Source organism: Pristis pectinata, chromosome 10, assembly GCF_009764475.1.
Source record: "Pristis pectinata isolate sPriPec2 chromosome 10, sPriPec2.1.pri, whole genome shotgun sequence".
Lineage (NCBI taxonomy): Eukaryota > Metazoa > Chordata > Chondrichthyes > Rhinopristiformes > Pristidae > Pristis > Pristis pectinata.
In genome coordinates this window covers 73,615,422-73,632,774 of record NC_067414.1, presented here as the reverse complement: position 1 = coordinate 73,632,774, position 17,353 = coordinate 73,615,422, and the positions used below count along the sequence as shown (strand labels likewise).

General features: G+C 43.4%; 1 protein-coding gene across 1 annotated transcript; it reads left to right on the top strand.

Annotated features, from left to right (window-relative positions):
- The first annotated feature begins 3,101 nt into the window (after positions 1–3,101).
- Positions 3,102–17,086, top strand: cmpk2 (cytidine monophosphate (UMP-CMP) kinase 2, mitochondrial). The gene is made up of 5 exons (XM_052024906.1): positions 3,102–3,738; positions 11,094–11,208; positions 13,146–13,347; positions 14,681–14,914; positions 15,936–17,086. The coding sequence occupies exons 1-5, from the start codon at positions 3,121–3,123 to the stop codon at positions 16,063–16,065; spliced, it is 1,299 nt and encodes a 432-aa protein (XP_051880866.1). The 5' UTR covers positions 3,102–3,120; the 3' UTR covers positions 16,066–17,086.
- Positions 17,087–17,353: the final 267 nt, after the last annotated feature.

Here is a 17,353-nt window from a genome sequence, read left to right as displayed (position 1 = left end):
CCACTGGGAGGAGGTGGCAGAGGAAGATTCTGTGACAGAGCAGGGAGTCCCAACTATAGTCACAGCAATCAATTTATCTTCTTCCTTTCAGATAATAATGATTACCACACCTCTGAGATCCCCTAGTGTGTTCTCTTCCCAGTCTAGGAAATGAGATGGTGAATTTCCAATCAAAGTTGCCCTCCGCCAAGTTTTGGACATAGCACCAAACTTCAATTACCAACAGCCATTTAGGAGAATGATGGATTTAGTTGTCAGCTGGCAGGACTCAGATTTTTGATGTTTCTTCATTTAAAAGGAATATAATCTATTCTTTTATAATGATCATACTGGGTTTAATTGGCCTTTTGTTCCAAGCTTTTCAAACATGTTTTTGAGAAATAGGAAAGGCTTACTATCTTCATGATCATTTTCCCTGGTTCCCTTACAGATTTTGAAATAAAAGTCCATTGTTATTCATTTGTGTGCTTTCAATATCACAGGAGATCTGAGGAGCAGAGGATATATATGAGGAGCACAGGAGATCTGCTCATTAGGATCTTTGATCCGCCAGGAGATTGAACTGAGCCACTAACTCCACTGACTTGTAAATGTCCTGTAAATCTGGGGCCTGATGACAGTATTAATGTTTGTTATAATGAAGGAGAAGCTAAACAGCCAGTACGAGCTGAGGGATGCACTGAAGCTCAGTGCAGCCATGGTGAAGGCTCTGTAGGAAAGGACCACAGCTTAGGGTCCTGCCACCACTGGACACTGAGGGGCTGGGTAACCTGTGGGTTCTGCCTTTCTAATGTTTAACTGATGCAGTGTTTAAGGATGAAACTAATCTGTTGTAAAGGAACGTAAATCCACATCCCCAACGTGCCTTTCTGACTCCGACCGGCCCAAAGTTCTCTCTCCCTTTGGTCTATTTCCATTTCCCTCTACATCCCCCGTTACCTAGATTTGTCTCCCTCCCCCACCTGGTTCCATCTGCCCATCATCCCTTGTCTGGTTCCTCTTATCACCTTCGAACCTCAGTCTCTACCTTCCACACTCTCTGCCCCCTCCCCCAGCACCCCCACAACCTGGCTCCATCTGCCTAATCTTTTTTCTCCTTCTCTGTTTCTACTTGTCACCCACCAGCCTCTATCTCAAAACTCCCCTCTCCCCCTCCCCTGCCTGGCTTCATCTGCCTACCATCCTCCATCTCACCTGGTTCCACCTATCACCTCTCACCCCTCCCTCTCGCCTCTTTATAAGGGCCATCTCCACTCTACGTTCTCAGTCCTGATGCAGGATCTCGACCCGAAATGTCAACTATCCATTTCCCTCCACAGATGCTGGCTGGGCCATTGAGTTCTCCCAGCAGTTTGTTGTTGCTCCAGATTCCAGCATCTGCAGCCTCTTGTGTCTTCATGTAAAGAAGATAATGGCATGTCCCGTTTGTATTTACTGTGGTTAGACCACACTTGGAGTATTGTGTTCAGTTCTGGTCGCCTCATTATAGGTGTCGTGGATTAAACCGAGATTCGAGATTGACCAGGAGACACAGAAGATTCTTCAAGAAGTTAAACCTTTATTTGCAAACAAAGGCTGTGGCACTCAGAGAACTAGTCACTGAATGCCCCCAAACAAAGGCTTACAGCTCTTTTTATGGCCCCTTCTTAGTCTAGTTGGCATAATCAATCATGTCAGTTTCAGCAGCAGTGATATCTAGTTATAGACCCTCATCCCTCAACTCCCTGCAGTCTGCCACAATTGTCTTCATAAGTCTTTCTCTAATCTAATCACAACATGCTTGTATTTTGCTACAGTTATCTTCCAGTCTAATTACTGCATGCAATTACTACATGCCTTAGTACCAACATCAGTACCAGGCACTGCTCTAATTACAATATACCTTTCCTATCCTAATTACAACATACTCTAATTATTTCTGCAGTTCAGACATCGGTACCAGGCACAGGGTCACGCTTAGGTCGTCATGTTTGGTCACCCGTGAGTTATCTGACCCTTCCCGCACGCAGGCTTTCCCTTTGATGAAGAAGGAGCCGGAGCCAGCGCCATTTTAGGCACAGGACAGATTATGACTAAACATGTGCAGCCTCTATTTTCTGTATATTCTATATAGGAAGGATGTGCAAGCTTTAGAGAGGGTGCAGAGGAGATCTACCAGGACGCTGCCTGGATTGGAGAGCACGTCTTATGAGGATAGGTTGAGCAAGCTAGAGCAACACAATGGGGCGTAATTTTAAGGTGATTGGAGGAAGGTATGGGGGGGATGTCAGAGGTAAGTTTTTTACACAGAGAGTGGTGGGTGTGTGGAACACACTGCCTGCAGAGGTGGTGGAGGCAGATACATTTGGGTCATTTAAGAGACTCTTAGATAGCCACATGAATGATAGAAGAATGGAGGGTTATGTTAGATAGATCTTAGAGTAGGATAAAATGTCGGCACAATATTGTGGGCCGAAGGGCCTGTACTGTGCTGTGATGTTCTATGTACCTATTATGAATGAAGTTCATTTGGGGGCGGGGGGCAGCCAGTGGTGTCTGTCTACTCCGATGCTGCGTTTGTGGAGACACAGGAGACTTGCAGATACTCGAATCTGGAACAAAAAAAACTGCTGGAGGAATTCAGCAGGTCAGGCAGCATCTGTGGCGAGAGATGGACAGACGCCGTTTCTGGTCGAGACCCTTCATCTAGACAGAAGATAGAGGGGAGATAGCCAGTATAAAGTTCTTCCAGTAGTTTTTAGCTGTAGCCCCCCCCCCCTCCCCTCCATCTTTCAGTCCAAGGGTCTCGACCCGAAACATCGACTGTCCGTTTCCCTCCACAGATGCTGCCTGAGCCGCCGAGCTTTCCAGCTTTCTGTGGGCTGCTCCAGATTCAAGCATCGGCTGTCTCTCCTGTCTCCACTTGCAGAGAGCGGGAATTAGAGAGGTCGAGTCTGGAAAAGGATGCCGCTGACTTTCGTTTACTTCCCAAGCTGTGCGGCTCTTTCGTTTTCCAGACGTCACACTTGTTTAAAGGCGGCTGGGTTTCGATTCCGGAGCGCCGGTAGTGAACTGCCGCACCCACCCGTCGGCTGCAGCGCCGGCTCTGCCGGGACCCAGCCTGGTGGCGCTGCGGCGGCGATGAGTCTCCGCTGCAGCCGGGACATGGCCAGCTCCCTCGGCTCCGCTCTCTATAAGCAATGGGCCAAAAGAGTCTTTGCAATCGAGTGCGGCAGCAGCTCGGAGCCGCTGTATTTTGCCCTCAACCCCAGCCCCGAGGGGCCCTGGGATGAGAACTGCAGACTGCACCAGCTCCTCAGCCGAGCTCAGACCTATTCGCTTTGCATCGCCTCCGACAACAGGATCCAGGGTGCGGAATCCTACATGCACCTGCAGAGCAAACTGACCCGGCTGCCCGAGAGGTGCCGGGTCATGGAACTGACGGCGTTTTTGCCCAACGAGGAAGGATCTTCGATCAAAGGGTTTCTGGTGCAAGACGACCGATGCTGTCAGACCACGGAGCTTGTGCTGCGGGACCTGGTCCGTGAGAGTGGGCAGACCTGTCTCTGCACCTACAGAAGGGGCGAGGAGGGCAGGATATGGCAGAGCCTGGGGCTGCTGAGTGGTGGGCAGCAGAGGGAGATCCTCAGAAACTGCCTGTCTCTGACTCAGAAGCCGGAGCTTCACCCCTCGGTGTTAAACATCAAAAACTCTGTTGTGTTCTATAAGTATGAAGATGCATATGGCGTTTTAAAGGAGGTAAGTCCGGCTGCACGGGTCTGTATGAAAATCAGAAAACTACAGATGCTGGAAATCTGAACTAAAACCAGAAAATGCTGGAAATACTCGGCAGGCCGGACAGCCTCTGTGGGGAGAGAGTCTGACAACCAATCATGACCAAAGGTTAATGTTGTCTCTTTCCGTAAATGCAGCCTGGCCTGCTGAGTGACCCCAGCATTTTCTGCTGTTATCCAACACGTTGATGGCATAATTCCGCCAAGCAGATGTGCAGAACATTTGCAGAAGTGGCCAGATGTTTACAAGGCCACTGGAAAATTATGGCATCTGCTTCACCTGCTCTGTACCAAGAACACAATAGGAGCGGGAGCAGGCAATCAGAACCTTCAGACCTGCCCAGGCATTTAATATGATCATGGCCGATCTATGTTGGCCTCAACTCCTGTGCAGTTCCCCACCATGAATTTCTTGATCTTTCAAATATTTACCTATAAGACCATAAGATACAGGAGCAGAATTAGGCCATTCAACCCATTGAGTCTGCTTCATCATTCGATGGTGGCCGATTTATTTTTCAAACTCACTCTCCTGCCTTCTCCCCACAACCCTTAACCCCCTTAGCAATCAGGAACCTAACAATCTCTGCCTTAATTACACCCAATGACTTGGCCTCCACAGCCCTCTGTGGCAACAAATTCCACAGATTCACCACCCTCTGGCTGAAGAAATTCCTCCTCATCTCACCTGTAAAGGGACGTCCCTTTATTCTGAGTCTGTGCCCTCAGATCCTAGACTTTCCTAATGGAAACATTCTCTCCGTGTCCACTCTATCCAGGCCTTTCAGTATCTGGTAGCTTTCAATGAGATCTGCTCTCATCCTTCTGAACTTCGAGTACAGGCCCAGAACCATCAAACACTTCTCATACATTAAACCTTTCATATATCTAATGATCTGGTCTCCACCACCCTCTGGAGCACTGAATTCCAGAGATTCACTACCCTCCGAGAGAAGGATTTTCTACGCACCACAGTCTTAAATGACTGGCCTCTTATTTTGTAACTGGTCAGATCCAGCCTGGTTTGCTTTCTATGAACCCATGCACCCATTAAATCGATTTCACTTCGCCTCCTCGATTCTGTCAGTGTATTTTGCTTCCTTCACTCTGTCACTTTTTTCCCTCTTTGTCGCCTTTTCACGCTCCTCTCATTCCATCCCCCACAAATCTGTCTTTATTTTAACCTCTCCTTCAGTCTCATCAGGGCAGGCACTGGCTGCATGATCCAGGCATGGGTGTTCAGTGAGAGACAGCAGTGTAGGTATTTGTGGGTAGGTGGGTTAATTTTTATCACAAATGGACAAACCCAGCTACTTCTACTGGCTTCTCACTCAGAAACAAGCACCTTATTTTCTGTGGCTCAGTGCTGGAAGCAAGGGGTGTAAGTTAAAACCATGGTGCACAACATATGGACCTTATCTGGCCCACGGGATGCTTCTATCTGCCCTACTGCTCTGCAGTCCTGCAACATTTGCTTCTATCCCCTCTCGCTGAGCTTCCCAGCTGGAGTGTTGCCTACATCTGTGTCTCTGAAAGGGAGAACGTCCAGTTTGACATTGACCCAGGTTGCAGACTGCCCCCACCAACAGAGGCGGGAGCCTTCAAGACACCCCTTCTCCTTAAAGAGGCAGTGACTAGAGAAGCGAAGTAGCGTTTGAATCTTTCCCCAATCCACCCGATCCCCATTGCTGGGTACAGGTGCTCTGGACCCACCCAATACCAGACCTGCCTTAGGAACCCAACCTGGCCTTGGGCGAACGACCCAAGGATCAGAGACCCAAGGACCATGTCAGGTCCTGTCTGATCTGGCACCTGCATCCATCCTCGCCTCTGGACCCCAGAGTGCTTACTACATTGATGGGTGTGGGTCTGTCACCATAATGGAAATGCAGTAATCGAGAGTACAAGTCTGTCTGACACTGAGGTAATGTATTATTGGGCACATCTGTCTTTTTTTAAGATTTCTTTATTAGTCACATGTACATCGAAACACAGTGAAATGCATCTTTTGTGTAGAGTGTTCTGGGGACAGCCCGCAAGTGTCGCCACGTTTCTGGTGCCAACATAGCATGCCCACAACTTCCTAACCCGTACGTCTTTGGAATGTGGGAGGAAACCGGAGCACCCGGAGGAAACCCACGCAGACACGGGGAGAACGTACAAACTCCTTACAGGCAGTGGCCAGAATTGAACCCGGCTCGCTGGCGCTGTGAAGTGCTACGCTAACCACTACACTGCACAGATTCCTCACTGGCACTACCCTCAGTTCAGAGTTCTTTTCAACAGCTGCTACAAGCAAAGGGGCTGTAGGATTCCCTGTTTTCCTTCACTCCTGGAGGCTGCCTCCCAGATTTTATTCTTGCTGGAGACAGTCACGTGACAATGAAGGAGGCGTTTCCATATAAAGCTGATGCTGCAAAGTACAGTCATTAATAACAGGTACCAAATGTTCAAATCCTCCTTGGCCCTTAAGGAAGTGCCTGGTAGTCTGGTACCTTTATTCAAGAAGAGCTGCAGGGATAAGACAGGTAATACAGTCCAGTGAGTCTGACATAAATAATAGGGAAATTAATGGAAACAGGAACTTGGAGGCCACCACCTAATGTGAGAACCTCAGCCTCTGAGACAGCTAGAGAGTTGAACCCTTCCAGTACATCTGCTGTTAGGGGAAGTACTGTTACTGCTGATAGTTATCCAACTCCCATACCATATTCCAAATTCCTGATCCATGGTAGACACAACTTATCCTGATCTCTGTCTGAGTGAATCTACCAGCAGAAAGCAACTGCGAGTGCCGAGTATTTACTGGCCCAGAATGCACTGACAGCTAGCTGTTAGGTCCATAGAGAACCAGGGCCAGCTGCAGAGAATATGGCAACACTGCTGGGCTTCTTTTGCATCGTAACCCCAGGTACCAGATATTCCCTCTCAATTTTATACCAGGGACAACTGTCATATCCAGTTACATATACTTAAAAGGAAAGTTTGAGTAGTTTTTTTCTTTATTTTCTTTCTGTTAATAAATGTTCATGTTCTTAATTGGGGTCATGGAAAAAGGCCCTTTGACCCATACGTGTCCATGCCAACCATTAAAATTCATGGTCTAATAACCAATTAACAGACCATTAAATGCAGTTCATGTTTTTAAATAATAATAACTTTTACAATTCTTAATATTTCTTTTCCCAATTGTTTCCAAATGCCTTTGATCATTGCAGGCATTTGGAATCAGTGAGATGATCTTCTGACAGCATGAGCTATCAGAGGACCAACTGGTTGGTCAGTCACTTAGAACATAGAACATTACAGCACAGTACAGGCCCTTCGGCCCACAATGTTGTGCCGACATTTTATCCAGCTCTAAGATCTATCTTACCCTTCCCTCCCACGTAGCCCTCCATTTCTCTATCATTCATGTGGCTACCTAAGAGTCTCTTAAATGTCCCTAATGTATCTGCCCCCACAACCTATGCCGGCAGTGCATTCCATGCACCCACCTCTCTCTGTGTAAAAAAAATTACCTCTGACATCCCCCCTATACCTTCCTCCAATCACCTTAAAATTATGTCCCCTCGTGTTAGCCATTTTTGCCCTGGGAAAAAGTCTCTGACCGTCCACTCGATCTATGCCTCTTATCATCTTGTACACCTCTATCAAGTCACCTCTCATCTTCCTCCTCTCCAAAGGGAAAAGCCTAGCTCGCTCAACCTATCCTCATAAGACATGCTCTCCAATCCAGGCAACATCCTGGTAAATCTCCTCTGCACCCTCTCTAAAGCTTCCACATCCTTTCTATAATGAGGCAACCAGAACTGAACACAATAATCCAAGTGTGGTCTAACTAGTGTTCTATAGAGCTGCAACATTACCTCGCGGCTCTTGAACTCAGTACCCCGACTAATAAAGGCCAACACACCATACGCCTTCTTAACAACCCTATTGACCTGTGTGGCAACTTTGAGGAATCTATGGATATGGACCCCAAGATCCCTCCGTTCCTCCACACTGCTAAGAGTCCTGCCATTAACCTTGTATTCTGCCTTCAAATTCGATCTCCCGAAGTGTATCACTTCACACTTTTCTGGGTTGAACTCTATCTGCCACTTCTCAGCCCAAACCTGCATTCTATCAATATCCTGTTGTAATTGTTATGTACCAGCAACAACAGAAACACAACGAGCCATGTATAAATGTTAGAATCTATTTATCAATAACTACTTTAATAATAAGAGAAATAAAAACGTTAGATATTAAACATTGACCCGAAAAATAAACTCAAATTTCCAAACCCCAAGTCCAGGAATAGTTCTTAAAGTTCAGTTCAGCAAGTCATAAGGTAGAACGGTGAGCAAAGGCTTCTGAAAACCACACTAGATTGTAGAGAGAATGTAGAGAGAAAATTTACGAAATCCACAAGTTTCACGACGGAACCCATACGACACCTCAATCACCGATGATCTCCATTGCTTTGTTCCGAAGTATCTGCCACACCGAGGGCACTCGATTCATGGCTGCCCACAGATATACCTGCTTTCCAGTACAGGTTAACGACGAAGTGGACTCCACAGATTGCTCCAAAAATCCATACATGGATTGTATAGTGACAGTCACAGCTATTGTTCTTCATCCATAGATACAGAGACTGGCAGTCAGTCAGTCTCGCTCTCTCTCACTCTCTCCCTCTCCCCGTCTCTCTGTGCAACAGCCAGTATGCTCCAGACATAGTCTTGCAGTCATCAGATAACACCACACACACACTACTACACGACTGTCCAGGTGCCTTAAAGGGACATTCAGCAAGTAGCAACCTAGCTCGTAACATAATCTACAGCAACCTTCTGCACTATCCACACCACCAGCAACCTTTATATCATCAGCAAACTTCCTAACCCACCCTTCCACATCTTCATCCAAGTCATTTATAAAGATCACAAAGAGCAAGGGTCCCAGAACAGATCCCTGCGGAACACCACTGGTCACCAACCTCCAGGCAGAATACGCTCCATCTACCACCATATTCTGTTTTCTATGGGCGAGCCAATTCTGAATCCACACAGCCAAGTTTCCCTGGATCCCATTCCTCCTGACTTCCTGAATGAGCCTTCCATGAGGAACCCTATCAAATGCCTTACTAAAATCCAAGTACACCACATCCACTGCTCTACCTTCATCAGTCATATCCTCAAAGAATTCAATCAGGCTCATGAGGAACGACCTGCCCCCCACAAAGCCATGCTGACTGTCCCTGATCAGCCTATGCTTCTCCAAATGCCCATTAATCCTGTCTCTAAGAATCTTCTCCAATAATGTGCCCACCACTGAAGTAAGACTCACTGGTCTGTAATTCCGAGGATTATCCCTATTCCCTTTCTTACACAAAGGAACAACATTTTCCACTCTCCAATCATCTGGCTTTGCTCCTGTGGCCAGTGAGGACGTAAAGATCATCGCCAAAGGCACAGCAACCTCTTCCCTTGCTTCCCATAATAACCTTGGATATATCCCATCCAAACCTGGTGACTTCTCTATCCTAATGATTTTCTAAAGTTGATAGGGTGGTTAAGAAGACATATGGTGCGCTGGCCTTCATTAGTCCGGGCATTGAGTTCAAGAGCCGTGAGGTAATGTTGCAGCTCTAGAAAACTCTGTTTCAACCACACTTGAAGTATTGTATTCAGTTTCGGTTACCTCATTATAAGAAAAATATTGAAGCTTTAGAGAGGAAGCAGAGGAGATTTACCAGGATGCTGCCTGTATTAGAGAATATGTCTTGTGAGGAAAGGTTGAGCAAGCTAGGGTTTTTTCTGTTTGGAGCAATGCAGGATGAGAGGTGACTTGATAGAGGTGTATAAGATTATGAGGAGCATAGATAAAGTGGACAACCGGCACCTTTTTCCCAGGGCAGCAATGGCCAACACCAGAGGACATCAGTTTAAGGTCAGAGGAGGAAAGTTTAGGGGAGATGTTAGAGGTAGGTTTTTTACACAGAGAGTGCTGGGTGCCTGGAACGCATTGCCGGGGGTGGTGGTAGAGGCTGATACAATAGAGACATTTAAAAGACTCTTAGATAGGCACATGGAAGAAAGTAAAATGGAGCAGCATAGTCTGTGTAGGAGGGAAGGGTTAGATTGATCAGGGAGTAGATGTTTATATAGGTCGGCGCAACGTCATGGGGTGAAGGTCCTGTACGGTACTGTGCTGTTCTATGTTTTAACCACATCCTTCCTATAACAGGGTGACCCAAACTGTACACAGTTCTCCAAGTGCGGTGTCACCAACAACTTATGCAACTGCAACATAATGTCCCAACTCCTATACTCAGTGCCCTGACTGATGAAGGCCAGCGTGCTAAATGCCTTTTTTCACCACCCTGTCTACCTGTAATGCCACTTTCAATGAACTCCTAGGCCCCTCTATTCCATTATACTCCCTAATGCCCTACCTATAAGTCCTACACTGGTTTGACTTTCCAAAATGCATCACCTCACACTTACCTGTGTTGAAGTCCATTTGCCACTCCTCAGCCCACTTCCCTAACTGATGAAGATCCCCCTGTAACCTACGATAACCTTATTCACTATCAACAACACCTTCTAATTTCATGTCATCCACAAACTTACTGACCAAGCCTTGTGCATTTGCTTCCAAATCATTTGTATAAGTAACAACAACAAGGGTTCCAACACAGATGCCTGCGGCACACCACTAGTCACCGATCTCCATTGCGAGAAACAACCTTCAACCACCACCCTCTGCTTCCTACCTCCGAGCCAGTTTTGAATCCACCCGACTAGCTCTCCCTGGATTCCATGGGATGTCACCTTCCAGACTGGACTACCATGCAAGCCATGCTGACTCCTTCTAATTAGACTCTGTCTATCCAAGTGCTGGTGGGTCCTGACCCTCAGAATTCCCTCCGGTAACTTCCCCACTACTGATGTCAGTCTGACTGGCCTGTAGTTCCCTGGCTTGTCCTCACTACCCTTCGTAAACAACGGAACATCATTAGCCACCTTCCAGTCTTCAGGAACTTCACCAGTGGATAACGATGAAGTAAGTATCTCCGCAAGGGCCTCTGCAATTTCTCCTCTAGCCTCTCACAAAGTTGGGGTTTGCACTCGGTCAGGCCCTGGGGATTTATCCACTATGAACAGGATTTATCCACCATATACCTGTCTCTCCCAAACTATTATAAAATACACAGATAACAGTGCTGAGCTTTGATAGTCAGATACCAGAACTACCAAATACATCAATGACTTATAGACTGCCTGAGGAGTATTTAGTTGAATGATGTGTCTATATTTCTCGTCATCATAGTGTGCGGAATTGTTTCCTGAAGCCAAGGAGGTTCTGCAAATAGCAAATCAATATAATGGGACTTCCAAAAAGGGCCGCTATCCTGTAATTGTGATAGAAGGGCTTGATGCAACAGGTGAGAACCATCAGAGATTTCATTTCTTGTAAATCTGGAATACGTATCAAGTAGCATCATTCTCAAAATGTGCTGTAACTGGAGTTGAACATTCTATATAAATTTGTTTTGTATAAAATTCATTACATATTTTTATCTAAAATTGAAGTAGCTAATATAATTAATGTGTTACCAAGGCACTCAAAAATTTAGAAGTCAGAAATCATTGGACTGATTTAACAGTTTTAATAGTAATAAGGAGTAATTAGGTCAACAAAATAAATTTCATGTATGCATTGTAGGTATAATAATTTAATTAAATCATCAGTTTCTTTTAGATGGAGCCTGAATATCTTAAAACTGAGATATTACTCTTTTGATCAATAGTACTTGGCTCTTCAAAATATAGTTGCAGACAGCAGAAGGGCTGTAGGGATGGGGAATGAATCCTTTTTCCCATTCTAATGAAAAGGGCTATTCATGTTGAGGCACTCCAGTCAAGTCTCCCTTTGTATGTATGAGGCCAAATACCAACAGGCTGTAGAATGACAAAAAACATCACAGCTTTGGACTTCACTGTGCCTGTGTTTTCTGCTGGGATTTTTGGGCAGTAATTAGAGTGGGAACCCCAGATGATTTTTGTTTTGCCCTCATCTGGAAGTCATTGCCACAAGTCAACTAAATCAGCACTGAATGACAAACTCTCTTCGGACCTTCTATCTATGTGGTTCACTGGAAAGTCTATTTAAAATTTATATAAAAAATTATAGGAGACACAAGAGACTGCAGATGCTGGAATTTGGAGCAACAAACCCTCCAGCAGCTGTCTCCACCTTTATACCCTCCTCCCCCCACCACCTCGCTCCATCTGCCTAACATATTTATTCTCTCCTTTTCTCTGCCTCCATCTATCATTCACCTGTCACTAACTCCCAAGTCCACACCCACTCCCCTCCCCTCCCCTACCTGGCGCAACCTGCCTGTCACCTTACACCCCTCCTCAGTCCACCAATCACCTCACACTCCTTTCTCACCACTCCCCCTCTCCTCTTTATACTGGCCATCTCACCTCTCCACTCTCAAACCTGATGCAGGGTTTCAACCCGAAAGGTTGACAATTCCTTTCCTCCAACAGATGCTGCCGACCCACTGAGTTCCTCCAGCAGATTATTTTTTGTTATAAAAAATATTGTTCAGTGTTGTATTTGTCTCTGGCCAGGTGCAGCCTGCAGATTTTAAGTAAATAGCGAACAATTAAGTAGAAATTAAATAGCAATAAAACATTATTGTTTTTTTCTTTCTTTTTTTCTTTTTTCAATCTTTTTATTAGTTTCCAAATTAATACAGATTAATATATATCATCGATGTTTGTACATGTAATACAAAGAGATCAGGAGAACAAACATGGCATAGATAATCATAAAGAATAGTAAAATATAAAAAAAACTGTAGATCCCATGATCTCTTAGTAATTGAATATAATATACAAAAAAGGAAAGAAAAAGATTTATTGTGTATATAAAAGAAAGGAAAAAAAAATCCCCAAATCAATAAGAAAAATTCTAAACAATATATCAAACCAAACTGAAAAAAAAATTTTAAAAAACGACAAACAACAACACTGGACTGAAATTTCTCAATAGAAACAGAGCAATATTATGTCGACAACTCCGTTCCTCTAAATTGAAAAGTTATTGAAAAGGGATCTATATCATGTGAAAATATTGAATAAATGGACTCCAAATATCTTCAAATTTAAGCGAAGGATCAACAGTACCACTCCTAATTTTTTCCAAGTTTAAACATGATATAGTTTGAGAGAACCATTGAAAAATAGTAGGGGGTATTGGATCCTTCCATTTAAGCAAAATGGATCATTTGGCCATTAATGTAACAATTATTGTTTTTAAATATGAAAGTAGTTTTTATCATTTTATATTTATTGGAATTATCTTTAGGAAAAAGTACTTTGACGGAGGCTTTAAGAGAATCAATTCAAGCAACACTTTTAAAGTCACCACATGACTGCATTGGCCATTTGAGAAAAACATTTGATGTAAAACCACCTCTCATCCGGCGAGCCTTTTATACTTTGGGCAATTACATAACCGCCTCCATCATAGCAAGAACATCGGAAACATCTCCAGTAATTGTGGATCGGTGAGTGTAACCTTCAAAGACTCTAGTGAGTGGTTGCCACTGAATACCAGCCCCAGCACTGTGGCCAGCACACCCTTGAGTGCGAAGCAACATAGCTACCAGTAAATTTAATTCCATGACAGGATTTCTGCCAAAATGGTTTCAACGTGGTTGATTCAAGAATTGGCATTTAGATTGGGAAATTGTTAATGTTTCTCCACACTTTAAAACTTTGGCAGAAGGAAATTAAAGGTCTGTTAGTCTAATAACCATTGTCAGAAAGGTTAGATGTTCATCATGGGAAAATGAGGTCACCCATACAGAATTCAGGAAAATAGATCAAATTTGATATATTATGCAAAGTTATGGAGAAGAGCAATTTAAGGATCTATATAGAACTCACTGAAATCTTGTGAACAGGTGGAAAATAATTATTAAAAAGTCTAATAGACGATGTTGGAAGATTGGAACACGAGATTGAAGTTCTGTTCTAAGAATGTAAAGCGCTAGTTAGTTCCTTTTGGAGTACTGCATTGAATTCTGGGGATCATACATCAGAAAGGATGCATTAATCTGGAGACTGTGCTTTGTACTCACCAGAATTATGACAGAACTTAAAAGGGTTATATTAATTATTTCATCTGATGAGGGAGTCAAGAAAAAGGGCAATAACATTAAACTTGAATTCAGAGATGATGCAAGGAAGAAACTTCCTTACACAAAATCGGGATCTCAGTCCCCAAGAGAGATTGTTCGCTCAATTGTAAATTTCATCAGTGAGATTGATATATTTTTGTTTGACAAGAATTTTATGTCTGTCACCACTGAAGCAGATAGATGGGATTAGGATTTAGATCAGCCAGTTGAAAAATAGGCTCAGGAGACTGAATGGTCTACTGCTCTTCCATATTTAAATAAGATGCAAAAGAGATTATTTTACTGTTAGTTTATTTATTCACCATCTTCCTTATTCTTTGCAGTAGACTATGTAATTTCACAAGATCTATTTAGCTGATGAGTGAGTCATAAAAACCTGTTAAAAACTAATGGAATGTAATTCAGAAAATTGGCTAAGGATTACTCATTAAGTTCTCTTGTTTATTATTGGCAGCACTTACTCCATTCAATGACCAACCAGAAAGTCAACAAGGAAACTGAGACCTGTTGACTGCACTAATTAAACAATTTCTAATTATCAGGATAAGTCTCCAGTTTTTGTAGGTTAAGGCATTCATTTAGAATATCAACTGCACAAGTTCTTGTGAACATTTCTTCCACTTTACTAAATTTACCGTATTTATCACAGATACTGAATGTCTCTATCGGACTTAAAGTATATCGTGCTACTTTCCAGGTTCTGGCACAGCACTGCGGCATACGGAATCGCGACCGAAGTTAGCGGAAAGGTGGAGAACCTCCCTCCGCCCCACCACGAATTATACCAGTGGCCCCAAGATCTACTTCAACCGGATTTGGTGCTGTTGCTCACAGTCAGTGCGGAGGAGAGGATCCGTCGTTTGGAACATAGAGGAGAGATGAAAACAAAGGAAGAAACTGAGCTGGAAAGAAACAACTTGTTTCGACAAAAGTAAGACTAACTGGCGGCACTAAATGCAGGCATTTTGACAGAATTTATCAGGATAATCTGCCTATTTCGCCTCTCTATCTCTTACCTCCTTTAACCCACCTTTTCAACCAAGTATTAGATCCTATTTCCCACGTCTCTATGAAGCAACCTCGGTAATTTACTATTTTATAGATGCAAGCTCTTATTACTGGTACTGATGTTTAAGTTAATGGAGAACAAAGTACTTCCACCATTCCAAGATCCCTGTGCTTTGTTTTTAATCCCTGCATGACTTTCTTTTCCATGCATGTATACTCACTGATTCCTTCTCTCCCGAACTCCTTGACTCACTATTCAGTGTTCACTTCAACCAAGAAAACTGTTACATCAGGTGTACCTTCTGAATGTAGATTTATAATGATTGTGGCTCAAAAGGTCCCTGTCTCCTTTCTTAACAAAATGTTTCAGCAATGGGGACCGGTTCAGAGTGTCGTGAGGACAGAAAGATCAGGGGCAGACTGAAGCAACGCCAATGGAGGTTCTTCAAGAAGTTCTTGTTGTAAAATCATTGTCTGAGTTTATCTCTTTGCAGCAGTAAACATTTACTGCTCTATAACTAGCTTCAAGTCAGAGCAGTGCCGATCTAAATGTTTCAGGTGGGTGCACTAGTCCAACAGATGTTTAATAAATAAGGCAGGGAGTTATTTTTAAAGTGAACCACTTTATATAGCAATTCCATAGTAATTCTTCAAGTCTTCTGCTGAAATTACTGTTGGCCAGGAGTACCTCCATGCATGATGTTTCTGATGACTCAGTAATGCACTCTTAGATGACTTGTAACATCATTTAGATATAGGCTGGAAAATGAAACTGAAGTTAAGGATCAGATTACAAACAACAAAACCTAGCAGGTCCCAATACTGAAGATTCATTCAACTTGTTCCTAAGGTGTAACTTAACTTGCTGAAACAAATTTCATGGTGTGTCACAAGAAGGGTTCTGATCTTTCTCTAAAATATGCATTTTATCTTTTTTACAATAGGGTGGAAGCAACGTACAGAAGACTGGAGAACCCATCTTGTGTGATAGTCGATGCCAGTGCATCAAAGGAAGAAGTTCTCAAAACTGCACTTCTTCTAATTGAAAGACATTGTGGCATTAAAAGAACGTAACTTCGTGCATTAATATACTTCAGCTGCATCAATTGAATCTAAACATGTATTTCATGTAATCGGGGCAATGACTTTGCATGAAAATATTACCAGCACCCCTTTTTTGTTTTGGATGAGGCATGCAAAGACGGGACCTAATGAATAAAAAGATCAACAAATTAGATTATGCAGTATGTTTCTAAATGACTGAAAATATTCATGCAGGAGAGAATTTTACACAGTGTTTGCTGGGCCCATTCCCTTGCCAAAAGGCACTAACATCCCCCTATCTGGTCAGCTGTGCATGGACCAGGTAGAGTGGGTTACCTGCCTCAATGGAGCATGTTTCCCTTCCATTGATTTTAAATCAGATCCAACAGCAGGTAGATGCTGTATTGTGGCAGATTACCACCCGACTGTAAGGAAAAAAATCATGCTCATGGTTCAATTTCTTCTCTAATCCAAATAAATGGAGTGACATTTACAGTGATCAATAATCTAAATAGGCATGGAGAGAAGTCAGTCAGACACTATAGTCAGTACTGTGAAAGGCAGATGGTCCTGGGGAAATTCTAAAAAAGACTCAGATAATTGGAGAGTTCTAGCTTCTGGGCTCTGACTACATCTCCACTGGCCTGGCTCAAAGTTACACTGAGATAGTTGGTACAGTGTGCTACATGCCCGATCCTGAATTAAACCAATTACTTCAGTGTGGATTAAAATTTGCTCCATAGCAAAAGAAGTACATGCTGAATCCTGAAAACAGAAAGCGTATTTCCACAAAGTGCCTTGCAAGTGCTGTAGTCCACATGTTTCTAGTTGTAGCGCATTGAATGAGCTACGTTAAAATTATATTCTTGTATTTTAGATTTTAGAAGTTCTGCCAAGTTTCATTCCAGTTGACCACTGCACCCATCTCCATCTGTATACAGTGTCCTACCCTGCCCTACAATAAAATGCATATTGAATACAGATCATCTCACTGTATTGATTACTTTTGTTGTGTACAATCATCCTGTAATCTGGTCATATTTTGTGTGGAATAAAGATATATCTAACCAGCCTTTATTTCTGGGTCAGTGTGTGGAATGCTCTGAAATTGTTCAATTTATGTTGCCAGTAATGTTTTGGTGCAATGTTTATTGCCGATTCTTCCTTCTGAGGAAGTTAGAGGGACTGGAATGACATTTACATCAACCCAGATAGGTAAATAAGATACTCATTTCCTGAAAGCAATGGTTCTCAAAGGAAGGGAAAACTGAACTGGGTGGATAACATGCAACCAATTTCTAGTACCCATTTTGTTTCC

What these genes read in the sequence shown, in the direction of transcription:
- cmpk2 (XM_052024906.1), top strand. Translation starts at nt 3,121, where the DNA reads ATGAGTCTCCGCTGCAGCCGGGACATGGCCAGCTCCCTCGGCTCCGCT. An exon ending in CATATGGCGTTTTAAAGGAG is followed by an intron (nt 3,739 to 11,093) that starts GTAAGTCCGGCT and finishes TCGTCATCATAG; the next exon opens with TGTGCGGAATTGTTTCCTGA. An exon ending in AACAACTTGTTTCGACAAAA is followed by an intron (nt 14,915 to 15,935) that starts GTAAGACTAACT and finishes TTTTTACAATAG; the next exon opens with GGTGGAAGCAACGTACAGAA.